General features: G+C 44.9%; 1 protein-coding gene across 5 annotated transcripts in view; it reads left to right on the top strand.

Moving 5' to 3' along the window:
- BICDL1 (BICD family like cargo adaptor 1) overlaps positions 1-16,498 on the top strand; it is a 108,900-nt gene that overhangs the window by 76,220 nt on the left and 16,182 nt on the right. For 3 of the 5 annotated variants that reach the window (XM_041728744.1, XM_041728741.1, XM_041728743.1), the window contains exons 3-7: positions 5,864-5,980; positions 6,910-6,921; positions 8,731-8,877; positions 14,904-15,083; positions 15,718-15,936. In XM_041728744.1, coding sequence (XP_041584678.1) covers positions 5,864-5,980; positions 6,910-6,921; positions 8,731-8,877; positions 14,904-15,083; positions 15,718-15,936 — 675 coding nt within the window. The remainder of the gene's footprint in view (positions 1-5,863; positions 5,981-6,909; positions 6,922-8,730; positions 8,878-14,903; positions 15,084-15,717; positions 15,937-16,498) is intronic. The other 2 variants (XM_041728745.1, XM_041728742.1) reach the window with 1 other exon arrangement.

The following is a 16,498-nucleotide window of genomic DNA, read 5'->3' as shown; positions in this document are numbered from 1 at the left end:
GGAATCGTTTTTCTGAAAACCCAAAGTTTAATGCCTATAAAGGCAGAGGTTTATCCACATAATCCATGTTGTGTTACTGGGTTCTCATACATTTTTGCTGCTACATGATAACAGTATGGCTATAGACATCTGCTATACTGATTTGCTAATCAGTACTTTCTTCAGATACATGATATAGGCAAATGAAACTCACACTGTACCTAAAATTTATGTTATGGGCATATCATGAAGATATTGTTGGTTTAGTTCCAGACCAGCACAATAAAGCGAATATCACAATAAAGAGAGTCAAAAGAATTTTTTGGTTTTATACTGCTTACAAAAGTTATATCTACACTATATTAAGTGTGCAATAGCATTATGTCTAAAGACATTTATATATCTCAGTTTAAAAATACTTTATTGCTGGGGCAGCCCAGGTGTCTCAGCGGTTTAGCCCAGCCTTCAGCCCAGAGCATGATCCTGGAGACCTGGGATCAAATCCCATGTCAGGCTCCCTGCATGGAGCCTGCTTCTCCCTCTGCCTGTGTCTGTGCCTCTCTCTGTGTGTCTCTCATGAATAAATAAAATCTTAAAAACAAAACCAAAACTTTATTGCTAAAAAATGCTAACCATCATCTGAGCGTTCAGATAGTCCTTTTCTTTTTTTCTTAAAGCATTTTATTTATTTATTCATGAGAGACACACAGAGAGAGGCAGAGACACAGGCAGAAGGAGAAGCAGGCTCCTTGCAGGGAGCACGATGCAGAACTTGATTCTAGGACTCCAGGATCATGCCCTGAGTAAAAGGCAGACGCTCAACCCCTGAGCCACCCAGGTGTCCCCAGATAGACTCCATTTGCTGGTTGGAGGGTCTTGCTTCCCTGTTGATGGCTGCTGACTGATCAGGGTGCTGGTCAATGAAGGCTGGGGAGGCTGCAGCAGTTTCTTAAGACAACAAAATGTTTGCCACATCAATGGACTCTCCCTTTCACGAACCACTTCTCTGTAGCAGGCAATAGTATTTGATAGCATTTTACCCACAGCAGAACTTCTTTCAAAACTGAGTCTGTCCTCTCAAACCTTGCTGCTGCTTTATTGACAGAGTGTATGGAACATTCTGAATGCTTTGTTGTCGTGTCAGCAGTCTTCACAGCATCCTCACCAGAAGTAGACTCCATCTCCAGACACCACCTTCTTTGCTCATCCACGAAAAGCAACTCTTCTCATCGGTTCAAGTTTTATGATGAGTTTCTAGCAATTCAGTTCCATCTTCAGGCTCCACTTCTAATTCCAGTTTTCTCGCTGTTTGTACCCCATCTGCAGCTACTTCCTCCACTGAAGTCTTGAACCCCTCCAAGTCCTCCATGAAGGTTGGAATCAACCTCTTCCACACTCCCGTTAATGTTGCTGTTTTGACCCCTCCCGTGAATCAGGAATGTTCTCGATGTTCTCTAGAATGGTGAACCCTTTCCAGAAAGTTTCCAATTTACTTTGCCCAGACCCACCAGAGGACGCACAATCTCCAACAGCTCTAGCCCTTCAAATGTATTTCTTAAATAGTAAGACTTGAGAATTGAAATGACTCCTTGGTCCATGGGCTGCAGAAAGGATTCTGTGTTAGCAGGCGTGGAAACAATGTGAATCTCATACATCTCCACTCCATCAGAGCTTGTGGGGGACCAGGTGCTCTGCCAGTGAGCAGCGAGATTCCAAAAGGAATCTCTCTCTCTCTCTCTCTCTTTTTTTTTTTTTCTGACCAGCAGGTCTCAACAGCTGGCTTGAAATATTCAGGCAGTCTTGTTGTAAATAAATGTGCTGACATCCGGGCTTTGTTGTTCCATTTACAGAGCACAGGCAGAGTAGAGTTAGCATACTGCTTTAGGGCCCTGGGACTTTCAGAATGGTAAGTGAGCCACTGGCTTCCACTCAGAGATACCAGCCGCATAAGCCGCTCACAAGAGAGTCAGCCTGTCCTTTGGAGCTCTGAAGCCAGGCATTGACTTCTCCTCTCTAGCTACCAAAGTTCTATGTGGTATCTTCCTCTGGTAGTGGACTCTTTTACATCTACACTGGAAATCTGATTAGTTGTTTAGTGGCCACCTTCATGAATGATCTTAACTGGATCTTCTGCAGAACTTGCTGCAGCTACTCCATGAGCACCTGCTGCTTCGCCTTGCACTCCTGTGTTATGGAGATGGTTTCTTTCCTTAAACCTCATGAGCCAACCTCTGCTAGCTTCAAATGTTTCTTCTGCAGCCTCCTCACCTCTTTCAGCCTCCACAGAACTGAAGGGAGTTAGGGCCTTGCTCTGGGTTAGGCTTTGGATTAGGGTAGTGTTGCACCAGGTTTGAGCTTCCCTCCAGATCACTCACACTTTCTCCAGATCAGCGGTTAGGCTGTTTTCTTTCCTTATCATTTGTGTGTTCCCTGGAGTAGCACTTGTCACGCCCTTCAAGATCTCTTCTTTCGCATCCACCACTTGGTTAACGGTTGGCGCAAGAGGCCTAGCTTTTGGCCTCTTTCAGCTCTTGATGTGCTTTCCTCACTAAGCTGAATCATTTCTAGCTTTTGATTGATGGATGGATTTAAAGATTTTATTTATTTATTCATGACAGACACAGAGAGAGAGGCAGAGACACAGGCAGAGGGAGAAGCAGGCTCCATGCAGGGAGCCTGATGTGGGACTTGATCCCGGGACTCCAGGATCACACCCTGAGCCGAAAGCAGGCCCTAAACCGCTGAGCCACTCAGGGATCCCCGTAGCTTTTGATTTAAAGTGAGGAGATGTACAACTCTTCCTTTTACTTGAGCATTTACAGGCCACTGTAGGGTTAGTAACTGGCCTAATGTCAACATTGCCGTGTCTCATGGAATGAGGAGGTCTGAGGAGAGACGGGGGAATGGCTGTCAGAAGAGCAGTGGAGCAGTCAGAACATACTCCGTGTTTACTGATTAAGTTCTCCACGTTATACGGGCATATTTTGTGGCACCCCAAGACAATTACCATAATAACATCAAAGATCACAGGTCACAGATCTGCGCAAGAAATACAATAATTATGAATAAGTTTAAAATACTGCAAGAATTAGCAAAATGCAATACATGAGACATGAAGTGAGCAAATGCTGTTGGTAAAATGACATTGGCAGACTTGCTGGATGCGGGTTGCCAGTTTGGAAAAACAGTATTTGCAAAGTACAATAAAGCAAAGTGCAGCAAAACAGGGTATGCCTGTATTGAATTATGAATTTGGAAATAAGACAAACCCAAAGTTTACCATTTTAATGCTGTTACTTAGAAGTTGGCAAGTTCTTTCATTTCTCTGAACCTGTTCCCTCATTAGTAGATTGAGGGAGGGTGATAGGCCCTACTCTGGTTATGACAATTGAGATAATGCATTTAAAGCTTTTAGCACAGTTCTTGGCTCACTATTCAGTACTGAGTACTCAGTACGTATTACTAATGTTAGTTTAGGCCAAGGATGACTAACATTGTGTTTCTGACTGATTAAGAAAACTGAAACAAGGGGTGCTTGGGTGGCTTGGTTGGGCATCTGCCTTTGGCTCCAGTCATGATCCCCCCACGTCCAGATCTCTGTTTGGCAGGGAGCCTGCTTCTCCCTCTTCCTCTGTGTGCAGCTCTGCCTGCTTGTGAGCACCTGCTCACTCTCTCCCTCTCTGTCAAACAAACAAACAAAATCTTAAAAAAAAAAAAAAAACTGAAACAAGTTGATGGTGTCTGAAATTAAATTTAGAATAAGGAAAAGAAGTGATTTTATTTTGTTGTGTATGTTTTTTTTTTTTTAAGATTTTATTTATTCATGAGAGACACACACAGAGAGAGAGAGACAGAGACACAGGCAGAGGGAGAAGCAGGCTCCATGCAGGAAGCCTGACATGGGACTCAATCCCCGGTCTCCAGGATCAGGCCCTGGGCCGAAGGTGGCGCTAAACTGCTGAGCCCCCCGGGCTGCCCTGTTGCATGTTTTATAACTTTAAAAATTAGAACCATAGCCCGAGATTCTTATAAAGCTTTCTTGTACAGGGGAGCAACATTTGTTGAATCTATGGGACCAAAACAACGATGAGCAATTGCTTATATAGCACTTGAAGATAAAAGCAACCATGGAGGGGCACCCAAGTGACTCAGTCCATTGAGTGTCCGACTCTTGGTTTTGACTCAGGTTGTATCTCAGAGTCATGGGATTGAGCCCCACATGGGTTCTGTGCTCGACAGGGAGTTTGCCTGGGGATTCTCTCTCCCTCTGTCGTCCCCCACCCATGTACTAAATAAATACTTTTTTTTTAAGTTAAAAAAAGGGACGCCTGGGTGGCTCAGCGGTTGAGCGTCTGTTTTCGGCTCAGGACGTGATCCCAGGATCCAGGATCGAGTCCCACATGGGGCTCCCTGCATGGAGCCTGCTTCTCCCTCCGCCTGTGTCTCTGCCTCTCTCTCTCTCTCTCTCTCTCTCTCTCTCTCTCTCTGTGTGTGTGTGTGTGTGTGTCTCATGAATAAATATATAAAATCTTAAAAAAAAAACTATCAAACATGTATCTATTAATGCGAGAGCCTCACTGAACAGCTAGCCTACCATATCAACATTATTACCATCCCACCTCCTCCAGAAGACTTTCCTAACCATTTCAGAACACGGTGATCTTTCCCAAGAACTCTTAAAGCTTACTGACCCCTTTTAGCCTCAAAAAAGCACTGAGGCAGTTACTTAAACTATCCTGTGGTTATCTTCTCTCAACTGGGCAGCATTCAGGGCTAGTGCACACGGGAAGCTGGGGTGGGCCTTCAGGAGAAAGACGAGAGTTCAAATCTTATCAAGGAAGCATTCTTTCAAAACACTCTCCTGCGTATTCAAGAGAAGGTGATGATATACTAAATGTCTTTGATGTTCTGTGATGGAGCATTAGAGACTAGATGGATTAGGGTGGAAAATAACTGCCTTAGCCAATACTCCCCAGAGAATTAAAAATTGCAAAATATATCCTTGAGGAATAAATGGCAAAAATATTTTTTTTTTTTTTAAGATTTTATTTATTCATGAGAGAGAGAGAGGCAGAGACACAGGCAGAGCAAGAAACAGGCTCCATGCAGGGAGCCTGACGTGGGACTCGATCCCAGGTCTCCAGGATCAGGCCCTGGGCTGAAGGCAGCGCTAAACCGCTGAGCCACCCAGGCTGCCCAATGGCAAAAACCTTAACAGATATTGGTGCCTAACTGGCTCAGTTGAGGGAATGTGCAACTCTTGATGCCAGGGTTGTGAATTTGAGCCCCAAGCTAGATGTAGAAAAATTCTTTAAAAATAAAAACTTAAAAAAAAATCTTAACAGACAAGACAGAGAACTTCAAATAGTGCCCGTGTTGAATGGAAATAAGAAATGTAAACAGATGATTTACCTGGGCTCTGCTAAGGAAATGAAAATAAAAGAATGAGAGAATATAAATACAGAAATTTCTAAGAGAGAAATAAAGGGATTTCTAAGGTAGTAGGTTTATCTGTCATCCTCTTACATAAAACACTGAAACCTTCTCTCAATTTAGTAGATGTTTGCTGAGGTTCTGCTGTGTACTGAGTAATTATAATGCTATCGAACATTTGAGAGCTTACCATTCCTAGGCCTGTTTCTTCTGACTAGTAAAGTGGTCTTTACCAAGACAGACTCATCCATAGTGAAAGTAGGGATGGGAGTTTGTCTTGTTGGAGCACTAGGGAACACATGAACTGGGGGTGGGAAGCCAACATTTCATCCTATTCTCTTTACGGAGTAGGAAATTGGAAAGGGATCCTTGGGAAACAAAAGGCTGAAATCTTAACAGACTTCCTTTGCACAGCCTCTGAATCCACCCTGAAGGTCTCCTCTGCTTGCAGGCATCAGAAGTTGAGAGACAACTCTCCATGCAAGTCCATGCCCTCAGAGAAGACTTTCGGGAGAAAAACTCATCAACCAACCAGCACATCATCAGGCTTGAAAGCCTTCAGGCTGAGGTGAGCCTTCCCATGTGGCAGTGCTTGAAGATGGAAGTGCTTTTCTCAGTGGAGGCACTGTGCTAGATGTTTTGGATAAGGAGTCTTCTGAACTGGGAAACAAAACCCTGCTATATGTAAATTCTCTAAAGAGAGATGTATCTGTAGAAACTAAATGAGAAACATTCGATTCATGTTGCAGTGGGTAGCCTGTTGTCTGGAAGAATAATGTTGCTCAGAGTTACTGCTGAGTGTGTTGAAATCATGAATGACCTACTTTTACTGAATGTGTTGATTGGTCCAAAAACATTCTTGCCAATCCTAAATAGAAGATGGGAAAGAAAATTTTCCCTTTCTCCGTTCCATTTAGGTCCAGTTCAGTCTACTTTGATGGGATCTCTTATATTCTCACATATAAAATGAGAATAACACAAGTAGCTACTTCATCGGGTTGTTGTATTTGATGAATTAATACACGAAAAGCACTCAATGTGGAGTGTTTGAGAGGCCAGAGCATGGCAGTCAGGGTCTGTGGCCCTCAGTGGGCCAGAGGGAAAGAAAAAGTAGCACTTAAGGGCCAACTCAGTGAGAACCCAGTTGTGGGAGGTGAGGAGAGGGGAGTCTTATCACCAACCCAAATGGGCTCTTCCCCCCCAGAGGCTTGCACCTAATCTGATCCTAAGGTCCCTTAAGCTAGTTTGTCTGGACAGCAACCCTTTGGCTAAGTTACACTTGAAGGGATGGTCTAGGGCCAAATGAACGCACACACCCCCTGTGGTTAAGGAATCAGTAGGTGTAGTCAGGCCCAGAGAAACCCAGATGGCTGCTCCCTTTCTTTGGAAATGACCTGAAGATGTTTTTCCTAAAGTCTGTCAATATCTTCTCTTTTCTCCTGCCTATCATTCCCTTCCCTTCTCCCTTCCCTTGGAAATACTACTGGTATTGAGCAGCAGGTTCTTGAAGTAAGTAGTTGGTTCTGGTGGGGTTTGGCATGCCTGTCTGTGACCACTTGTGTGCATGACTTGCCGTTCAACTGCCTTTACCAAGGTCTGACTCCTTCGAGTTGCCTGTTTTCCTCTTCCCTCTGCTTACTCTTTCAAGACCCTCGTGACTCAGAGTCATTCCCAGGAATGTTAATTGGCAGATTTGGTCACAAGTCTCAGGGTGTATAGGGTGGAGTTAGTGCCGATGCCTTGCTTCATCCAGTAACACTGCTACTTTAAAAAGCCAACCTATGAAATTATTTAAGCATGTTTCCTCATGGAGCTCTGAACTTCTACGTTTTTATAAAAGGGCTGGGATTGCCTGTTGGAACTGTATTATCTCATTATTTCACTGAGTGGAACTTGAGAAACAAAGATTATTCATGGAAGGAAAATATAAAGGTCAGAGGGTATTTAAATGAAAATCAACTAGAGTAAGAATTTCTTCATGTGGGTAACATGCTTCAGTGTGGGGAATAGTGGCCCCATTCAGAAAGAGCTCTATTCCTTTTTGTCCCTTACCCAGGTGCACACTTGAGACAGTATTTCTTTGTTTGGCCAGATACCTGATCTCTCTGGACAAAGGCCACATACTTCATTTCCCCAGGACAGCATCCTATCTGATTGATTGGTGGCCAGGGAAGATCTCTGCCCTCTGAACAGAATTCTAGTGTGGCAAGTGAGAAGAGGCAAAAAGCAGAGGGAAAGGTGGATTCAGAGAACTTCAGACATGTTAGACATGCATTTCCAGATCTCCCCAGGAAAGAAATGGACTGTTCTCCAAGCCAAACTGGAATGCATGGAGAACATCTTAGCCATGTTGGGAGCAAGAAGCTGGTTAAGGGATGAGCCCAGCAGGGAACTGATAGGAGGAGCCAGTGGGACCTGCCTGCAGGACTTGGGAAGGCTTCCATAGCCCCTGAGTGGGGCAGTGTTCTTGGGGTGAAGCATCACTGACTTTGTGGAATGCTGGCACAGCTCCTGAGCCTATAGACTGTGAGGCCAAAAGGCTTGGCATCTCTTTTCTCCTTTCCTTTGTTTTCTCACAGACATTGAAGAGACTAGACAGGCCTTACTAAAAGAAGATTTATATCTCTTGAGACTGGATAGCTATGCAGTGTACAGACATACCAACCTGTTTAATAAAAGGAGTGCAATTGCTCCTATTCATAGATTACTTGCTCAGGCAAAAAGATACTTTGAGTAAAATCAGTTACTATGTCCATGTCCTGTTCCTTCCAGGACACAGGCTGATGCAGGCACTACTTTGTTTTCTGTACCCTGCTGGCTCCCCCATTAACGTGGGGCACCAGGTCTGTACTGCCTGGTGATCCAGACCTGTTAGCAGTAGGGGAAAGTACAGAAGAGAGCTATCAAAGTGTATGACAAGATAGCAGCTCAAGAGGTTGTCTCAGGCATTTTCCTGAAAAGGAAGAATGGAATGGAGGGTTGGGTTCCACTCCCCCATAAATTGGATTGAGGTGAAGTCACGGGCAGGCAAGGTGGAGCCCTTTGCTGTCTTATCTGTGGAATTTCCAGAACACTGACCTTCCCTTCCTCTGCCTGGCATCCCACATTCCAGCTTCCCCAAAGCTCATCTCCCACCCCTTCCCAGACAGGTTTCTAGAAGGGAGGGGCTTTCTCTTCAGCTCAGGAGTTTGCAGCTGTTCTTTCAGGGATGGGGGCCCCTGGACAGACACTTGCCTTCATGTTTGAGGCTAGTGCCTCTTCCTCCTCCTCAGCCTGGGTGTGACTGCCCACCACCCCTGTGACTCTCCACCCTTTCAGATCAAGATGCTGTCAGATCGGAAACGGGAGCTTGAGCATCGTCTCAGTGCCACCTTACAGGAGAACGACCTGCTGCAGGGGACCGTGGAGGAGCTACAGGACCGGGTGCTTGTTCTGGAGAGACAAGGCCATGACAAAGACCTCCAGGTACTGCGGCAGAGAAGCTGTCCTGTAGGGCCAGGGCCAGATGAAAGGCTTATCTGCCCGACCAGCACCCCATCAGGGGTCAGGACAGGATAAAGGCAAGGCCCCTCTGTTGGCCTTGTCATTGTTCTCCTTGGGCACTCACCAACTAGGCCAGTCTGGCTCTGCCGAAAACAAACGCATCGCTACCCACAGGTCATCTTTCCAATTTGTTCTGAGCCAATGGCCCCTGGAGCAGTTTCTGAGAGTTCTTTCTGGGCTGTTAACATGACTGGAACATGGGGCGTGTCATTCTGCCTCCTAGGGTTTGTGAAATCTGCTAGAGATTTCAGAGGGAGCCTATGACTTTCTGTGCTTGGCTCACGATGCTCTCTGCGGCTGCTTTCCCAGGCTCATGCACTTAGCTTGCACTGAGCAGAATTCAAGAAGCTGCCTGCTGAACACAGCAAGACTTACATCCTGCTTCTAACAGTTACTAGAAAAGGCATAGGCTGACCCCTTTGTGAACCTAATTGGCCTCTTTTTCCTTCCTAAAGGAAAGTGCTTCATGGCCATATTTGTCCTTATTTGGGACCTGCCACTAGTCCTCAGCTGAATCCCCAGGCTCACATTTGACAACCCCCTAAACAAAAAGATAACCGCTCCTAGCCTCCTCAGAAATAGTGTGTGACATCTGCTACAAAGGCAGCTTTGCCATAGTGGCCTAGGAGCACCTGGGGCCAGTGGCTAAGAGTGTACTGCTACTGCTCCCCCTTGGGTACCCTCTGAGCATGCCAGCCAGTGGGGGAGATTGCAACAATGTCATTCATGTGGAGGCGGTCAGCCAAGTGTGCTCAAGCCTCAGATGAATCTCTCCCCAAAGACCAAGCCACGGCAGACCCCACTGGGCTCAGCGGTCAGCCATTGAGGAGAGCTGTAGGATGTGGGATAAGGTAACCTCTTAAGCTAACACCACTTGTTATTGACACCATCAGCTAAGCTGCCATCTGAGTAATTAACGTCTTTCAGGGCAAATGAGCAGTATTACACCTTCCATGGTTTTTTGTTTTGTTTTTTGTTTTTTTGTTTTTTTGTTTTGTACCTTCAGCTTAGAACTTTACATACAGTAGGGCCTCTATAAATGCTGAAAAGAGAATGATGCTGGCCAAAGCCTCATAGCTATTCTCAAGGTGGAAAGGAGTTGGCTCATACTGATGATGATGATGATAATAGTGGTGAACATTTGTATACTTCTTTACAGGGAACAGGGTGCTTTTGTATACATTCTAAAACTGAGGCTTAGAAAAAAAGTGGATCATTTACCAAAGTATTGTAGTTAAGTCCTTGGTAGAATTGAAATTAGAGCCCTCCCACCTGCTACACGTGGTGCTCAATGATAACATATAGTGCATCCCTTGCTGCTGCCAGTGTCTCACCAGAATTTCTTACACCATCAGGCATTCTTCTGAGGTTAAGTATGAAGAAGGAAGAGAAATACAGGAAAACGGAGAAATGACCTCTGCCTAAAAGAGCCTTTCAGTCTAGCTTGAATTCACAAATGAGAAGTCCTTATATCAAACCAAGAATTGGGGACCGTAGGATGGGGAAGAGCAGGACCAGCGTGCACCATCCAGTCCCTGGCTAGCACTGTGGGTTGTATGCTCTCTGGCAGAAGGAGCCCCAGGTCACACCACATTTACATTCTCACTGTCAGCACATCCACTGTCTTCTGGCTACGTTCTTCAAGGATGAGAGTCAGTGCCCCCACATCCTATATCAAGTCAGGCAGTGTACGCTTTGATTGGTAGAATCTGGGTTTGTGGGCTGAATTCTTATCTTTCCCACCTTTTTGTGATTCTTTTCCTTCAGCTCATACGAAATTTTCCTTAAGCTGCTGCTAATTAACAGTGTCCTCCAGGAAGTCCTTTCTGTTGCTGACATGGCCTGTACTGAATACAGAAATAAAAATGCCAACTTGTTCAGGTAGTAATTGAGGGGTCTAAATCAGACTTGTGGAAGGTAGAGCTGGTGGCTTTGGAATATATATAATAATTCCATGATTTTAATCCTTTGTTTCAGATAAAGGACAAGAAGAAGGCTGAGTAGGCAGGGCATCAGGCCTACATGACCAGGGTAGCCCCTGTCTTTAGTTAACTCTCTCCAGTTCACTATGTAGTTGGGGTTCTACTATCTAATGTGGATTTTTAAACCACCAATCAACTCCAGCTCTAATTATTTTTCAGACTGACAATAGGTATAAAAATTATTATTTGTTGAATACCCAATAAATTAAAAAACTGGACATTTTGCTGAACTCTTAATACCCAGTAAAGGATTTTGTCCCTCTAAGGACCACTTAAATGCCCTATATGACTCGATTCATATCCACGTGGGCATCTTACAGATATGTGCAGGGGCCTTGTCCCAGGATTTCATCAGCAGAAAACATAGCCCCCACTCTGTGGGGTGACCCAGGAAGCAGGTAGCCTGCAATATAGACTGCTTTGACACTTAACATCATACCATAGTCTTAGTTCCCTCAGTGTGAAATGGGAGGGGGCTCCCACTTCCACCCACTCTAGGGGCATGAGCATTGTAAGCTTAAGCCTAGTGTACTACACCAACACAGGAATTTGGTGTCTTTCTTATTTGTACAAATATAAATACATTTAGTGTCATCTTTGTTATACAAAATATGATATTTCTTATTTTAGAGATTTCTTATATTCAATAGACTCCTCTGGTTCAGTTTTTCTGCATATGCTTGTGGATCAGTTATTGACCAGAGAGGGCAGACCTGTTCTGGTCTTTTGCTCTCTCACTGTTATAATTAATTAAGCATCCTCTAGTGTGCATGAGTAATTGAACTAATCTTGTCCAGTGCATAAGAACTTGTACTTGTCTGTGCTGAGCTTCTCCTGCTGAGATGTATGTGGAGTTGCTTAGAAAATAATTGTAAAGCATTTTGCTTATTAGTATGCCAAATGCTTCCTAGGAATGTCCTTTTTTTTTTTTTTTTTTTTAAACCCTATTTTCTTCTTTCTGAGTTTTCTCAAAACTGGGACTGGAGGAGTTCCCACTGACCAGCAGGTATTGCTGATCCATGGGAACTCTGTAGAAAGAGCAAGCTTGCCAGTTCCATTTTCATTCTCTGAGCAGCCAGGCTCCAGACTCTTCCTAGTTAAGGTACATCCGGATCACTGGTGCCATTAGGCAACGGTTTTCTGATGCTGATCAGCAGAGGCAAGGCCCTAGGGCACCTAAAGTATTGGCTAGAGGCTCTGCAAGGCAGCTTGCCTCATGCATGAGAATGACAGAGCTCTGAGTTGCTACCCACTGCTGCTCAGTGTCTGCATTGCTGCAGGAGCCACAAGCCGATCTGGCCAGTAGTCTGGAACAGGCAGTAACATGTCTGCTCTATTTTTAATGAACAGGGGTAACCCCAGAAATCCTTTGTTATAAAAGAATAAATTAGTTAAAATTAAATCCCAGGAAACTCTTTTCTCCTGCCCCCCCCCACTACCCCACCCCAGAATCTCTTAAAAAGGGGTGGGTGGGCAGTCCACAAATACGGGAGTGGAAACATTGCTCTTGTGTAGGTGTAATATGTGGACATGTGCATAATGGTTAGCAAGCAGATGAAAATTCTGCAGTTAGGATCTGTTGTGTTAAAAGCAAGTGTAGTGATGGAGTGCACTAGTAGAGTACAACGTTTAGCAGCCATGGTGGAGTCAACAGTGAGCAGTTCTAATCTTAGCAGGTAGCAGGGCCCTGTTTGGACTCCACAGGAAAGAGGCCACAGAGCATGCAGAGAGGAGTGAAGTAGCAGTAGCAGGAGAGAAGGAAGGAGCCCAGGCCTGTAAGTCACGATGGCTGCACTGCTGTCCCCTCTATCACTGGCATCCCTCTCCTCCTCTGAGCCACACATGCTGCATAAGGCCCCTCCCAGGCCTGGCCTTATCTGTAAACTGAGATACGACACAGACAGTAGGCAGAGACCACTTTTCTCATGGGTTTGGGAGTTCTTGGTGTTTCTACCCAGATGTTATTCCAAATCCTACCCCTAACTTCATTACAGACAGCCCTTATCCCCTTAATTTTTTTCACTAAAATACAACATACATACAGTAAAGCATACAAATCTTAAGTGGACATCCCAGTGAATTTTTACAAATATATACCCCTGTGTAACCACCTCCCAGAGCAAGATAAAGCCCATTATCAGCACCGTGCAGACTTCCCTTTTGTGCCTCCCAGTCAGTACCCTGGTAGTTCTCAAAGGCAGACTTCTCTTCCACTTTCATCTCTTCTATCTCAATGAAGTTTCAGAATTTTTTATGGAACACCTGGGTGGCTCGGTTGAATAAGCTTCTGCCTTTGGCTCAGGTCATGATCCTGGGGTCCTGGGACTGAGCCCTACATTGGGCGCCCTGCTCAGCAGGGAGTCTGCTTCGCCCTCTACCCCTGCTCCTGCTCACTTTCTCTCTCTCAAATAAATAAATAAATCTTTTTAAAAAGAGAACTTTTTAATATTATAAATGAATTCTATATTACATATTGTTTTATATGTGGCTTTTCCTTGACATTATGTTGTCTATGAAATCCATCCATGTTATAGCATATAGTAGCAGTGTGTTCTTCCATTTTTCACTGCTGTATAGTATTCCAGTTTGACTATATCTCTCCATTCTATATTGGCATTTGGATTATTTCCCATTTGTGGCTCTTAAGAATAATGCTGCTGTAGACATCCTTTCTATCTTGCGGGCACATACACAGCCATCTGTGTTGGGTCTGCACCTACAAATGAACTTCTGGGCCATGAGATAGCTGCGTATTCCACCCAGTAGAAAAGCCAGTTACCCCAGAGTGGTTGTACATCTTCACTCTCAACAGCGGTGAGACTCTCGGGTGTTCCACGTCCTCATCAACACTTGGTATCATTATTTTATTATTTATTTTAGTTATTCTGGTGAGAATTGTACCTTACTCTGTGTGCCTTTATATGTGGTGTGTTCATTTTTTAGTATGGAGAATTTTATACAAATTCAAAAGTAAAATAGTGTGATGATGCCCCATGTACCCCATTGCCAGCTCTACAAATCATTGAGTCCCAGCCAGTCCTGCCCCAAGTTCATTACATCTACCTGTTTCTCTTTTGTATTATTCTGAAGTAAATCCCAGAATTTTTATACTTCATCTATAAATAAAGAATACCTCTAAGTGATAAGAACTTAAAAAAAAAAAAACATAGCCATGAGGGGCACTGGGGTGGCTCAGTCGGTTAAGCCTCTGCTTTCAGCTCAGGTTGTGATCCTGGGGTCCTAGGATCGAGCCCCATGTTGAGCTCCTTGCTCAGTGGGGAATGTGCTTCTCCCTCCCCCTCTGCCCTCCCACCGTGCTGTTCTCTCTCTCTCTCTCTCTCTCTCTCACACACACACACACACACACACACACAAATGTATAAAATCTTAAGAAAAATAGCCACAAGACTATTATATCTAAGGAATAAAAACAATATTTTCCCTGTTTTTTTCTGACTTTTTATTTTTCTAAGTAGGCTCCACGTCCAACATGGGGCTCGAAATCACAACCCCAAGATCAAGAGTCACATGCTCTACAAACTGAGCCAGCCAGGTGCCCCTGAAATATATTCTTAATATTAAATAGCCAGTGCTCAAATTTTTTAACTGAATTATGAATGTCATAATTGTTTTTCACATTTATTCCTTGAATCAAGATACAAATTAAAATAAGCCTACACATTGCAGTTATTGTGTCTCTTAAGTCTCTTTCAATCTATAGATTCTCCCTTTATCCCTTCTTTTTTTCTTAAAATGTGTATGTCGAAGAAGCTGAGCTGTTGGTCCTGTAGAATTTCCCAAATCTGAAGTTTACTGCCCGCACACACACCCCTAGCGTAATCTAGCACGTTCTCTCGGTATTTTTCTATAAATTGGTGGTTGGACCTAGAAGCATGATCAGATTCAGGGTCATGTTTTCTTGTTTGTTTTTGAAAGCCTCACTACCATTTGTTGTCTCTTTGACAGCTACATCAAAGCCAGCTGGAGCTTCAGGAGGTACGACTATCCTACCGGCAGCTGCAGGTGAAAGTGGAAGAGCTGGCTGAGGAGAGGAGTCTGCAAAGCTCTGCTGCCACCAGCACGTCCCTCCTGTCTGAGATAGAACAGAGCATGGAGGCTGAGGAGCTGGAGCAAGAGAGGGAGCAGGTACTGATACCCTGTCACTCTGGCATGAGAGGTTGCCCAGGGATCCCCTAGGGGCAGGCCCCAGACTTCAGGAGCCAGTCTGCATCGTCACCTGGTGCCTCCTGTTTCTACTTTATCCCAGCCAGTGCCCTGGCCCTATACCTGCCTAAGCCTTGGCCTGCTGGCTAGAGGCATTAGGAAGCAAGCCCTGACCAAAACATGTCCCAGGCTCACTGTTGCCCCAACGCCTCTTAGGAAATGCTTTTTGGCTAATCCTCAGCCTCCTACCTCCTACTAACTGGGTTCTAGAACATTCATGATCCATTCAGTTGGCTATTTTTTCATGCTACTCCTAACCACTCACTTCCATAATCATGACTTCTAGCAAAGGAACCAACGATATAAAGAAGGGCTTTTATGACAAATGATAGGGGAGTAGAGGGCCGGGGTGTTAATAATTGGGAGTCTGGATAGATGTACTGGGCTCAGAATAAGTATCAGTATTTCTTGGGACAGAGGATTTAAAAAAGAAAAACTCCTTTTCTTGCAACTAGTCTCTTGGGTGCCAGTATGCTAGGTTCCTACACTAGAAAATTATGAGCAGCCAGCAGTCTTCTGTAGAGTCTGTAATCAGGAACGATTCTTTGTGGAGCAGCTAAGACTGCAGCTCTGGGAGGCCTACTGCCAGGTTCGCTATCTCTGCTCCCACCTCCGAGGGAATGACAGTGCCGACTCGGCCGTCTCCACGGACTCCTCGATGGATGAGTCTTCCGAAACCTCGTCTGCCAAGGATGTGCCAGCCGGCAGCTTGCGCACTGCCCTGAGTGAGCTCAAGAGGCTGATACAGAGCATCGTGGATGGCATGGAGCCCACGGTAAGTGGCTGGGCCGAGAAGCCCCTCACCCTACACGACCTGGCTGGTTGGAGGCTGCAGGCAAGTGCGGGGGATGAGGTTAACCCTGGAAGCAGAACCTTACAAAATCTGCAAGAATTTCTTGTCTGAGCCCTTACTGCCTGAGAGCACTGAACACTGGTGATGGGGCAGAGTGTCAGGGAATGGAAGTTCCTTGGTCATCTTCCTGAAGACACTGGCGTGTGTGTGGAGCCCCTTCTCCATGTGGTTAAGTCCAGGCCATAGTGGCCTGGAGTTCAAGGGCTTTCCTTAGAAGCTTTGAGTAGAGGAATTTGGATCCAGCTGCAAACTGCAAATTTCTTTTCATTGGTCCTAATGGTGGAGTTAGCTGTGAATAGGCAAACTTAAAAGATCTGAAACTTCTCAAAAGATATAGGGGAGCACAGAAAGTTGAGAAGATCAACAATGGCCTTTTAGAATTCCAGGTGCGGCTCCTCTTAAGGAGAGGAAAGTTCCTGTGGGCCTCCTGGGCAGGCTGGCGTTTCTTCCAGCTTCGTGACAGATTTCTGCCGTACTTACTCTG

Source organism: Vulpes lagopus, chromosome 14, assembly GCF_018345385.1.
Source record: "Vulpes lagopus strain Blue_001 chromosome 14, ASM1834538v1, whole genome shotgun sequence".
In the NCBI taxonomy this organism is placed as follows: domain Eukaryota; kingdom Metazoa; phylum Chordata; class Mammalia; order Carnivora; family Canidae; genus Vulpes; species Vulpes lagopus.
The sequence above is the reverse complement of the archived record's forward strand: the minus strand, read 5'-3'. Positions and strand labels throughout refer to the sequence as shown.